This window comes from Dasypus novemcinctus, chromosome 17 (assembly GCF_030445035.2).
Source record: "Dasypus novemcinctus isolate mDasNov1 chromosome 17, mDasNov1.1.hap2, whole genome shotgun sequence".
In the NCBI taxonomy this organism is placed as follows: domain Eukaryota; kingdom Metazoa; phylum Chordata; class Mammalia; order Cingulata; family Dasypodidae; genus Dasypus; species Dasypus novemcinctus.
The window spans coordinates 50,175,024-50,187,432 of NC_080689.1; the positions used below are offsets into that span (position 1 = coordinate 50,175,024).

A 12,409-nucleotide genomic window follows, 5' to 3' on the forward strand; every position below is an offset into this window, starting at 1 on the left:
GCTCATTTCCCGATCCTGAGGATTCTGGGGTGGTGGTGCCCACTCCACCTCTAATTGAGAGGGGGCTTGGATCCCATTGGGCAGAAGGATGGAACTATTTTGCTTGCAGTTGCAGACTCCCTCTGTTCCATGGGATGGTTGTTGTCTGTCATCATCTCCTTGTTTGTTGTCCTGGGTGAACAACAAACAGTTGTTCCAATGAACTGGAAAGCTGGTGTTGCAACTCTGTTGAGCTTCAGGGCCCAACTAGCACATGGACAGCCCAAAGATTTAAGACTCTTTGACATAACACCTATCAACTCTAGTACTAACTATAGCTTCGAATAAGGGGCAGAAGAGTCATATGTAGGGAAACCACAACTGAGTCCAAATCTGTCACATTGGGGAGTGATTTTTTTTTTCACCTGTTTTCCGTTGCTATGCCACATGAATCCAGTACCATCAGAATGAAATACGAATTTGGGTCAGTGATGACAGAGAGGAGAGAGGATAAGTGCAGGAATCTATTGTGGATATGGTTGAGTGATTAGATTTAATTTTAATATCAACAGATATACATTCTGTTGAGTGATAGCACTGCAATTCCACAAATATTATCTAAGTAGCTATTATGTACCTATCACTCTGCTCAGTTGTGTGAAGAAAATACAACAAAAGTATCTGATGTGATATGATCGTATTCTAAATGTAGATTTTCTTTTATCCATTTTTTGTCGGTTGTGCTAGACCAGTGGTCATTTTATCAGCTCTTGTTTGGTTTATACATTTAAAATAAATTTAGATAAGTGTTTTTGAAAGAAAGAGAAATGTGGTAATACTCCATTTGTAATAGCATGTGTTTTGTTTTTTTTTTCAATTCAGAAACAACAGTCATTATTTTCAGAAGAAGAAGAATATACCACTGGATCTGAGGTCACTGAAGATGAAGTTGGAGATGAAGAAGAAGTATCCAAGAAACAAAGTATTAATTTCTAAATTAAAATCAGGTCTCACAATTTATGTAGGGATTGGATTCTGAATGCTTTAATGCAAGGAATGAAGAGTTGGCTTTAAAAGTCTACTTGGTGGGTTACAACATGGAAAAAAGAAAGAAAGGTTCCATCCAGATTCTCTCCCCCTGCCACCAACACAGACTATGCAGAAAGTTATAAAGAAAAGTGCAGTGAACTGAGAAACAGTCCTCCAAATTTTCACTTCAGGTATAACCTAATTTGGGGTTATTAAAATATGCGACTCACCTCAGTATACATGAGATAATTTGGAGTGGCACTGAAATGAGGCATTACATAATATCAAAGTTTTTAAAAATATTAAAAACATGACTATTATACAAATATAGAATGAATTTGTGTCAAAAATTTATTCAATTCCTTAAAGAAGGAAATAGCAAGTAAGTTAGTTCAAAGAGCATTAAAGACGTGGGTATTTATAGGCATTTGGAAACAGTGTTAAAATAAGATTGGAAGTTAGAGAACTGATTAATGTCTACAAGGCAATAAGCCCATAACATTTGGGGTTCTCTTTTCTACTAGATAGAAATCATTTGCAGCTCAATTAGATATAAAAATCTGCTGGTTACCCTGTAACTTCTCAGTGTTTAGGCCTTCAGACAATAGTAGAGAGCAAAGTCAAACATGGGGATATTCTCTTAGTGGATTAATTCTTAGGCAGCTCTTTTAAATAGTGCTCTATTGTGGCACTGAAAGGACATACTTCCTTTGTTTTATCTTCTTTCCAAGTTTTGCATATTTTTCCTAACACATTGACTCCCAAGGTGAAAAAAACTATTTATTTCATAATTATTTTTCATTCACAATTAGTCAAGGATAAAGTGTTATGATATTTTTAAAAATTTGATTGAGATATAATTTATATGTAATTAAACTTGCCAATTTTAAATGTACAGTCTGATGAATTTTGGAACACAGATGTGAAACCACCACTAAATCAAGTTATAAAAAATCACCTCAAAAAGTTCCTTCCTGGCCCTTTACACTCAATTCCCTTTCTTTATCCTCACCTCAAGGCATCCATTAATCTTCTTTTTGTCCCTGTAGTTTGCCTTTCTAGCATTTCATATAAATGGAATCATTAGAGATTTTTTGTATCTGGCTTCTTTTACTTAGTATGATGTTTTGAGATTCATCCATATTGGTACATGTATCAGTAGTTTGTTCCTCTTTATTGCTGCTACTATTTTTTATGGATATACCATAATTTCCTTATCCATTCACCATTTCATGGGTGTTTTGGTTGTTTTCCATTCATGGGTATGAACAATGCTGCTATGATCATTTGTATACAAGTCTTGTGTGGACATATGTTTTCATTTTTCTTGGGTAGATACCTAGTAGTGGAATTTCTGGATCATTTTTTTATTGTTTGCTTATTATTGAATTTTAAAGATTCTTTATGTATTTTAAATACAAGTCCTTTGTAACTTTTCTCCTAGTCTGTGGTTTGCTTTTCAATTTCTTAATGATGTCTTTTGAAGAACAAATTTTCATTGACTCCAGTTTTTTTAAACTTTATTTTGTACATTTAGTAATTGAAAATATAAACAAAAAGAAAAAGAAAACACTGTTGAATAAAAACATGCATTTCTCAATTAAATGTACTAGGTATCTATAATTTTTTTTTAATCATACAATATGTTACACAATATATTTGGTTCATAGTAATGCAGTCATATAGTATTTTTCCTTTGTGTCTGGCTTTGCTCAGCATAATGTCCTCCAGGTTCATCCATGCTGTCATATGCTTTACAACTTCATTTCTTCTTACAGCTGCGTTATTCCATTGTGTGAATAGACCACAGTTTGTTTATCCATTCATCTGTTGATGGACACCTGGGTTGTTTCCAGCTTCTGGCAGTCATGAATAATGTTGCTATGAACATCAGTGTGCAGATATCTGTTTGTGTCACTGCTCTCAGTTCTTCTGGGTATAACCCAGTAGTCGTATTCAGGGTCATGTGGCAACTCTATATTCAACTTCTTTAGTAACTGCCAAAGAGTCCTCCACAGTGGCTGTACCATTCTACATTCCCATGAACAGTAAATAAGTGTTACTATCTCTCCACATCCTCTCCAACAGTTGTAGATCTCTGTCTTTTTAATAGTGGCCATTCTTATAAGTGTGAAATGATATCTCATTGTAGTTTTGATTTGCATTTCCATAATCATTAGTGATGCTAAGCATTTCATGTGCTTTTTTGCCATTTGTGTTTCTTTATTGGACATCTGTCTATTCAAATCTTTTGTCCATTTTTCAGTTGGGTCCTTTGTCTTTTTATTTTTGACTTGTAACTTCTCTTTGTATATCCTGGATATTAAACCCTTACTGGATATGTGAATTCCAAAAATTTTTTCCCATTGATTTGGCTGCCTTTCCACCCTTTTGACAAAGTCCTGTGAGGTGCAAAAGTGTTTAATTTTGAGGAGGTCTCGTTTATCTAGTTTTTCTTCTGTTGCATGTGCTTTGGGTATAAGGTCCAAGAAACCACCACCTACTACAGTGTATTAAAAATATTTCCCTACATTTCCTTCTAGTAATTTTATGGTCCTGGCTTTTATATTTAGGTCTTTGATCCATTTTGAGTTGATTATTTTATAAGGAGTGATATAGGGGTCCTGTTTCATTCTTTTGGTTATAGATATCCAGTTGTCCCAGCGTCATTCATTAAAAAGACTGTTTTGTCCTGTTAACATTAACTTGGCAGTTTCGTCAAAAACCAGTTGACTGTATAGGTGAGGGTTTATTTCTGGGTTCTCAATTCTCTTCCACTGATTGATGTGTCTATCTTTATGCCAGTACCATGCTGTTTAGACCATTATAGCTTTGTAATATGTTTCAAGGTCAGGGAGTGAAATTCCTCCCACATTGCTCTTATTTTTTAGAATGCTTTTGGCTATTCGGGTGCTCTTTCACTTCCAGATGAAAACTGGTAATTGCTGTTTCTCATTCTGTAAAGTAAGCTGTTGGGATTTGGATTGGTATTGCACTGAATCTATAAATCAGTTTGGGTAAGATTGACATCTTCACAATATTTTTCCATTCCCTGAACACTGAATGTCTTTCCATTTGTTCAGGTCTTTTAAAATTTCTTTTAGCATTGTTTTGTAGTTTTCTGCATATAGGTCCTGTACTTCTTTGGTTAAATTTATCCCTAGGTATTTGAGTCTTTTTGTTGCTATTGAAAATGGAATTTCCCCCCCTGATATTGTCCTCAGATTGCTCAGTACTAGTGTCCAAAAACATTCCTGATTTTTGCGTGTTGATCTTGTATCCTGTCACTTTGATGAACTCATTTATTAGCTCAAGTAGCTTTGTCATGGATACATCAGGATTTTCTAAGAACAGGTTTATATCATCAGTGAGAGTTTTACTTCCTCTTTTCCTATTTGGATGTCTTTAATTTTTTTTTTCCTTGTCTAATTGCTCCGCTAGAACTTCTAGTACAATATTCAATAACAGTGGTGACAGTGGGCACCCTTGTCTTGTTCCCAATCTTAGAGGGAAAGCTTTCAACCTTTCCTCATTGAGTATGATGTTGGCTATGGGTTTTTCATATATACCTTTTATCATATTGAGGAATTTTCCTTCTATTCCTATCTTTCGGAGTGTTTTATTTTTAAAAAGGATGCTGGAATTTGTTGAATGCCTTTTCTGCATCAAATGAGATGAAAGTGGGTTTTTTTCCTTCAATTTGTTAATATGGTGTGTTATGTTGATTGATTTTCTTAGGTTGACCCAGCCTTGCATACCAGGAATAAATCCCACTTGGTCGTGATGGATAAGTCTTTTGATATGCTGTTGGATTTGATTTGCATGTATTTTGTTGAGAATTTTTGCATCTATGTTCATTAGAGAGTGATCTGTAGTTTTCTTTTCTTGTAGTATTTTTATCTGGCTTTGGTATTATATTGATGTTGACTTCATAAAATGTGTTGAGTAATTTTCCCTCCTCTTCAATTTTTTGGAAGACTTTAAACAGGATTGGTGTTAATTTTTTTCAAAATGCTTGGTAGAATTCACCTGTGAAGCTATCTGGTCCTGGACATTTCTTTGTTGGGAGATTTTTGATGACGGATTCATTCTCCTTAAATGTGTTTGGTTTGTTAAGTTCTTGTATTTCTTATATTGTCAGTGTAGGTTGGTTGTGCATTTCTAGAAATTTGCCGATTTCATCTAGGTTGTCTAGTTTGTTGGCACACAGTTTCTCATAATATCCTTTTATGATTATTTTTATTTCTGTGAGATCAGTTGTAATTTCCCCCCTTATGTTGATATTCTCTTTTTTTTTCATTCTCAATTTCATTTATTTCTGCTCTAATCTTTATTATTTCTTTCCTCCTGCTTGCTTCAGGATTGGTTTGCTGTTCTTTTTCTAGTTTTTCTTGTTGTTCAGTTAAATCTTTGAGTTTAGTTCTTTTTTCTTTTTTAATGTAGGCATTTAGGGCTATAAATTTCTCTCTCAAGACTGCCTTTGCTGTGTCCCATAAGTTTTGATACATTGTGTTCTCATTTTCATTTGCAATTTCTTCTTTGACTCAGTGATTATTTAGTAGTGTGTTCAGCCTCCACGTATTTTGCGAATTTACTTTTTTCTCGGCTATTACTGATTTCTAGTTTCATTCCATTGTGATCTGAGAAGGTGCTATATGTAATTTCAGTCCTTTTATATTTATAAAGAGCTGTATTGTGCCCTAACATGTTGTCCATCCTGGAGAAAGATCCATGGGCACTTGAGAAGAATGCATAACCCGCTGCAGTTGGATGCAGTGTTCTGAATATGTCTGTTAGGTCTAACTTGTTTATCATATTGTTCAGGTTCTCTGTTTCCTTGTTGATCTTCTTTCTAGTTGTTCTGTCTAATGATGTGAGTGGGGTGTTAAAATCTCCAACAATTATTGTAAAGATGTCTTTTTCTCCCTTCAGTTTTGCCAGAGTTTGTCTCATATATTTTGGGGCACCCTGGTTAGGTGCAAAGATATTTATGACTGTTATATCTTCCTGGTGGATTGTTCCTTTTATTAATATATAATGGCCTTCTGTATCTCTTATAAATTTTTTGCATTTAAAGTCTGTTTTGTCTATTAGTGTAGCTACTGCTACTCTTTTCTGGTTAATATTTGCATAGAGTATCTTTTCCCAACCTTTTATTTTCAGCTGGTTTGTATCCCTGAGTCTAAGGTGAGTTTCTTGTAAGCAGCATAGGGATGCCTCATGTTTTTTTAATCCATTCTGTCTCAGCCTGTATCTTTTGATTAGGGAGTTTAATCCATTCATATTCAGTGATATTACTGTAAATGCACTATTTACTTCCTCCATTTTATTCTTTGGTTTTCATACGTCATATCTTATTTTTGTCTGCTTTTTATTTTTTTGGGAATCCTTACTGCTGTTCTTTCTTCTATATTCTCCTCCAAACCTGTCTTCCCTGTCTTTTTCTTTCAGTTCTAAGGCTTCCTTTACTATTCCCTGCAAAGGTGGATTAATTTTTGCAAACTCTCTTTGTTTCTGTTTGTTTGTGAATATTTTATACTCATCTTCATATTTGAAGGACAGTTTTGCTGGATAAAGAATTCTCGGCTGGCAGTTTTTTTCTTTCTTTCAGTATCCTAATTCTATCATATCACTGTCATATTGCCTCCATGGTTTCTAAAGAGAAAGCTGCACTAAGTCTTACTGGATGTCCCTTGTATGCAATGGTTTACTTCTCCCTTGCTGCTCTGAGAATTTTCTCTTTCTCTTTGACATTTGACATTCTGAGAGGTATGTGTCTTGGAGTAGGTCTGTTTGGATTTATTCTGATTGGGGTACAGTGTGCTTCTTGGACATGTAAGTTATTTCTTTCATGAGAATTGGGAAATTTTCAGCTTTGATTTCCTCAAATACTCTTTCTGCCCCTTTTCCTTCTCTTCTTCTTCTGGAACTCCCATGACACCTATGTTGTTGCATTTTGTGTTATCATTCAACTCTCTGAGCCCCTGCTTAATTTTTTCCATTCATTTCTCCCTCGGTTCTTTTTCCTCTTCAATTTTAGCTATTCTGTCTTTGATATCACTTATTCTTTCTTCTATAATTTTGAGTTTACCTGTTGTATGTGTCAAATGTGTTTTTGATCTCACCTATTATATCTTTCATTCCCATGAGCTCTGTTACTTGTCTTTTCAGTATTTCAAATTCTTCTTTGTGCTCACTCGATGTCTTCTTGATGTCATTTATCTCTTTAACCATATTGTCTTTCAACTCATTAATTTGATTTTGGAAATTTGTGTGCATCTCACCAATTAGTTCTCTCAAATTCTGCATGTCTGCTTTGATATATTCCTTTCCTTGGGCCATGTCTTCTATTTTCTTAGTATGGCTCATAATTTTTTGCTGATATCTAGGCATCTGATTAGGATGTAGTTTACTCAGATCTTCAATTTCTTTTTCTATTGTAGGGATTTAGTGGCAGGAGGCTGTGTGTTACCACTGCTCTTTGATTCTTGGCGCATCTTGGATTGTTAGGATTGTCCTGCTGGTTGCTCAAAACTGAGCACTGAACCCAGTAATTGCATGTAGCCTTGCTTCCTAGGGCCTTGGGGAGGGAGGCAATAGAGGCCAGAAAAAAGCCTCTCACTTATTTTTAATTTTCTTGCATTCACTTTCTTGGACTGCCAGCAGATGGTGCTCTTCGGTAGCTCTCAGGTTAATGCCTGGTCAGAGTGTATTTGTGATAGAGCTTCCTGTCTTGAGGCTATGAGCCTTGTAATTCAAACTTTCTCTCAGACAGTTCTCCAGCCTTCTCTAGCAGGCCCCTCCCTTTTCCCAGGTTGGAAATATTTCCACTTCTCTTGGAGTCCTCAATCATCAGTCCCCATTAGTAGAGGAGGAGGTGGGAGGTTGTACATCTTTAGCCTCTCGCCTACTCCAAGACAGATGAGGGTGCAGCCCCACCCAGCCCGGAAGATCTCCTGGACTGCAGCAGACCATATTTGTGAGTCAAAAGCGAGTCAGCCTAGGCTGTGTCCCTCTCTCTCCCCTTTCTTGGGGCATCATCAACAATTAGTCCCACCTGGAAGAGAGGGAGGTTGCAAGGTTCACATTTCTCCAGTCCTTCCCTGGTTCCCAGGGCAAACCAGTGTGTGGTCCCACCTGGCCTAGAAAGGCTTGTAGGACACTGCAGACCAAATTTGTGGGTCAGCCTTAGGCTGTGTCCCTCTCTCTCCCCTTTCCTGGGGTGGTAGATCCCTGGAGCCCTCTTTGTCTGTAGTCACAGGCCCAGAAGCCAAGAAATCTAAAGTGTCTTTAGTGAGAGGGATGGTGCCAGCAGCAGGAGCTGCTGGTTTCAACTCTCAGTTCTGTTGTCGTGATTTCCCTCCTTTGTTCCTCTCTCCTCTGGGCAGTGTCCAGCCTTCGCCTGGTGTCCTAAATGGTAGAAGATCTTTTTCTAGGCTGTTTCAGCCTGTCCTCTAGCTATTTTTCTGGAGGAGAAGAGAGCCCTGTGTCATTCTAGTTCGCCATCTTCCTGGAAATCTCACAAATCTCTAATTTTTTAGTTTTTCCTTACAGTTCATGCTTTAATAGCTATGAACTCTAGCCCCCAGGTCACAAAGTTTTTGCATATTTTCTAGAAGTTGTCTGATTTCAGATTTTTTATTTAAATCTTTGATCCCTTCTAGGTTTATTTTTGAGTATGGTATGAGTTAAAGTTTAAGGTTCCTTCTTTTTTCTGTGGGGATAGCCAATTGTTCCAGCACAATTTATTTTTATCAAAAAGATGGGTCTTTCCCTATTGAATTATCTTGGCACATTTGTTTAAAATCAATTCACCATTTACATGTTGGGGCTATTTTTGGACTTTCCAGGTTGAGAATCTTTTTAAAAATTTGTTCCCAAGTATTTTTAAGCTCTTATAAATGGATTTTTTGCATTTTCCGGTTGTCATTGCTGGTATATTTAAATACACTTTGATCTTTGTATTTTGACTTTGTATCCTATGACCTTGCTAAATTCACTTATTAGTTCTTCACATATTAGATTCTTTTCCAATCTGTATGCCTTTTGTTTCTTTGACTTGCCTTTTTGCTCTTGCTAGGACCTCATGTTGAATAGTAGTGGTGAGAACAGACATCTTTGCCTTTTTCCTGAACTTAGGGGTTAAACATTCAGTCTTTCAACATTAAGCAAGTAATATTATTGTTGGTTTCTCATAAGTACCCTTCATAAGGTTGAGGAAGTTCCTATCTATTTCTAGTTTGCTGAGTTTTTATAGTAAAAGAGTGTTGAATTTTGTCAAATGCTTTTTCTCCATCTATTGAGATAATCATATCTCAATATGGTTTTCTCCTTGATCTTTTATTATATCAACATGATAAAGTACATTGTTGTTTTTTTTTTTTAAAGATTTATTTATTTATTTAATCCCCCCCCCCCCCCCCCCCCCCGGTTATCTGTTCTCTGTGTCTATTTGCTGCGTCATTTCTTTTGTCCGCTTCTGTTGTCATCAGTGGCACAGGAAGTGTGGGCAGCGCCATTCCTGGCAGGCTGCACTTTCTTTCGCGCTGGGCAGCTCTCCTTACGGGGCGCACTCCTTGCGCGTGGGGCTCCCCTACGCGGGGGACACCCCTGCGTGGCAGGGCACTCCTTGGGTGCAACAGCACTGAGCATGGGCTAGCACCACATGGGTCAAGGAGGTCCAGGGTTTGAACCGCGGACCTCCCATGTGGTAGACGGACGCCCTAACCACTGGGCCGAGTCCGTTTCCCTGTTTTTGAATATTATACCAGTCTTCTGGAATAAACTCCACTTGGTTCTGATATATTATTCTTTTTATATCTTGGTGGCTCTAACTTGCTCATATTTTATTAAGGGGTTTTTGTGTTTTTGTTTATGATCATGAGGGATATTTTTCAGTAGTTTCCTTGCGATGTCTTTTTCAAGTTTTGCTATCAGTGTAATACTGATCTCATAAAATTAGCTTGAAAGTATTCCTTTCCTTTATTTTTCCTGAAAGAATTTGTTTAGAATTCATATGATTTCTCCCTTAAATGTATGATAAAATACAGCAGTGAAGCTATGTAGGTCTGAAGTTTTCTTTATGAAAGGAATTTAAATTAAAAATTCAATTCCTTTAATATCGGGCTATTTAAGTTTTCTATTTCTTCTTGAATCTGTTTTGATGATGTATCTTTCAAGGAATTTTCCCATTTAATATAAATTGTCAAATTTATTGGCATAAAATTGCTCATATTATTTTCTTATTATCCTTTTCTGTCTGAAGGATCTGGAGTGATGTCCCCTTTTTCATTCCTTACATTGATAATATTCGTCTTATCTTTTTCTTCTTTTTTTAAAAAAAAGATTTATTTTTTTCTCTCCCCCTTCCCTGCCCCTCCCACCCTCCAGTTGTCTGCTCTCTATGTCCATTCGCTTTGTGTTCTTCTGTGTCTGCATCTGTGTCTCTTTTTGTTGCATCATCTTGCTGTGCCAGCTCTCGGCGTGTGCCGCGCCATTCCTGGGCAGGCTGTACTTTTTCACACTGGGCAGCTCTCCTTATGGGGCACACTCCTTGCGCATGGGGCTCCCCTGCACAGGGGACACCCCTGCATGGCATGGCACTCCTTGTGTGCATCAGCACTGCGCATGGGCCAGCTCATCACACTGGTCAGGAAGCCCTGGGTTTGAACCCTGGACCTCCCATGTGGTAGGTGAATGCTCTATCTGTTGAGCCAAATCCGCTTCCCTCTTTTTCTTCTTGATCAGCCTGGTTAGAGGTCTATCAGTTTTTTTGCTCTTTTCAAATAAGTAGCTTTCAGTTTCATTGATTTCCGCCCCCACAGTTTATTAGTTTTCTATTTCATTTACTTTCATTCTTAAACTGTTTTCTTCCTTGTACTTACATTAGGCTTAATTTCTTATTCTAGCTTCTTAAAGGTAAAAGCATAGATAATTGATTTTTTAATCTTCTTTTCTAATATAAGGATTTAAATTTATAAATTTCCCTCTAAGCACTGCTTTAATTATTTCCTGCAGATTTTGACTTACCTTCTTTTAATTTATATTCAATGCAAAATATTTTCTAATTCCCCTTATGAATTCTTCTTTAATCCATATGTTGTTTAGATGTGTTCTTTAATTTTCAAAAATTTGCAAATCTTCCTGATGCCTCTCAGTTATAGATTTCTAATTTAATTATGATCAGAAAAGTGCTGTATATTGTTTCATCCATTAAAAATTAAGACATGTTTTAAGACCCAGCATATGGTTTGTCTTGGTGAATGTTCCATATACTCTTTTTTTTTTTAATAGAATTTTAAAAATATTTTTATTGTACATATGAACTTACAAAATAATCGTGAACATGTATGGAATTCCCATGCAACACCCCGACACCAACATGCTACATTGTTTTGGAACATTTCATACAGATTATGAGATAATATCCATATACTCTTAAAAGGAATGTGAATTTGGCTGTTGGTGGAGTGGTCTATCAGATCAGGTTAGTTTCATCATCTGGTAGAAACCTTCTATAACCTTGCTTATTTTCTGACTACTTGTTCTATCAATTACTTAAAGAGGAATATTGATATGTCCCACTGTAATTGTTTAATTTATCTATTTTTTTCTTTCATGTCTGTCAGTTTTGCTTTGTGTATGTTGGAGCTTTGTGACCAGGCATATAGACATATATGTAGTCCATTGACTTTTATCATTATAAAATATCTTTTCTGTAGTAAAACTTCTTTTCTTGAAGTTGTTTTTGTCTGATATTAATTAAGCCACTCTAGATTTATTTTGTTTACTATTTGGACGGCATATCTTTTTCTGTCATTTTGTTTTAAATCTTTATGTGTTTTCTAATTTAAAGTGCATATCTCATAGAGAGTATAATGTTGGGAATTGCTGTTTTATCCAGTTTTGACAATCTGTGCCTTTTGATAGGAGCACTTAATTCATTATATTTCATGCATTTTTATATGGTTGTATTAGGTCTACCAATTTGCTATTTGTTTTCTATTTGTCTCTAGTGTTTTTGATTCTCCATATCTCCTTTTCTGCTTTTTTTGTATAAAGAAAATATTTTTTGTATACCATTTTAATTATTGTATTGGCTTATAAGTTATATTTCTTTATATTTTTAAGTGGCTGTTCTAAAGATTACAATATGCATCTAAAGCTAATATAAATCACTTAAGGTAAAATAGAATCTTGAAATAGTATGGTTCCATTTGCCCACTCCCTTCTTGTGTGCTATTGTTATCATATGTGTTATATCTATATACATTATAAACCCAAGTGTTATAATTTTTTTGCTTTAAAGAGTTGTATGTCATTTATAGAAAGTGAGAAAACAAAAGAAAAATACATGAATTTAGTCTTTTATATTTACTGTTTTCCCTTTCTCAATTAACAT

General features: G+C 35.9%; 1 protein-coding gene across 16 annotated transcripts in view; it reads left to right on the forward strand.

The window, feature by feature from the left end:
- SANBR (SANT and BTB domain regulator of CSR) overlaps positions 1-12,409 on the forward strand; it is a 93,725-nt gene that overhangs the window by 68,531 nt on the left and 12,785 nt on the right. For 15 of the 16 annotated variants that reach the window (XM_058278616.2, XM_058278617.1, XM_058278622.1 and 12 more), the window contains one exon: positions 862-961. In XM_058278616.2, coding sequence (XP_058134599.1) covers positions 862-961 — 100 coding nt within the window. Of the gene's footprint in view, positions 1-861; positions 1,200-12,409 lie in introns of all 16 variants that reach the window. The other variant, XR_011646110.1, reaches the window with a different exon arrangement.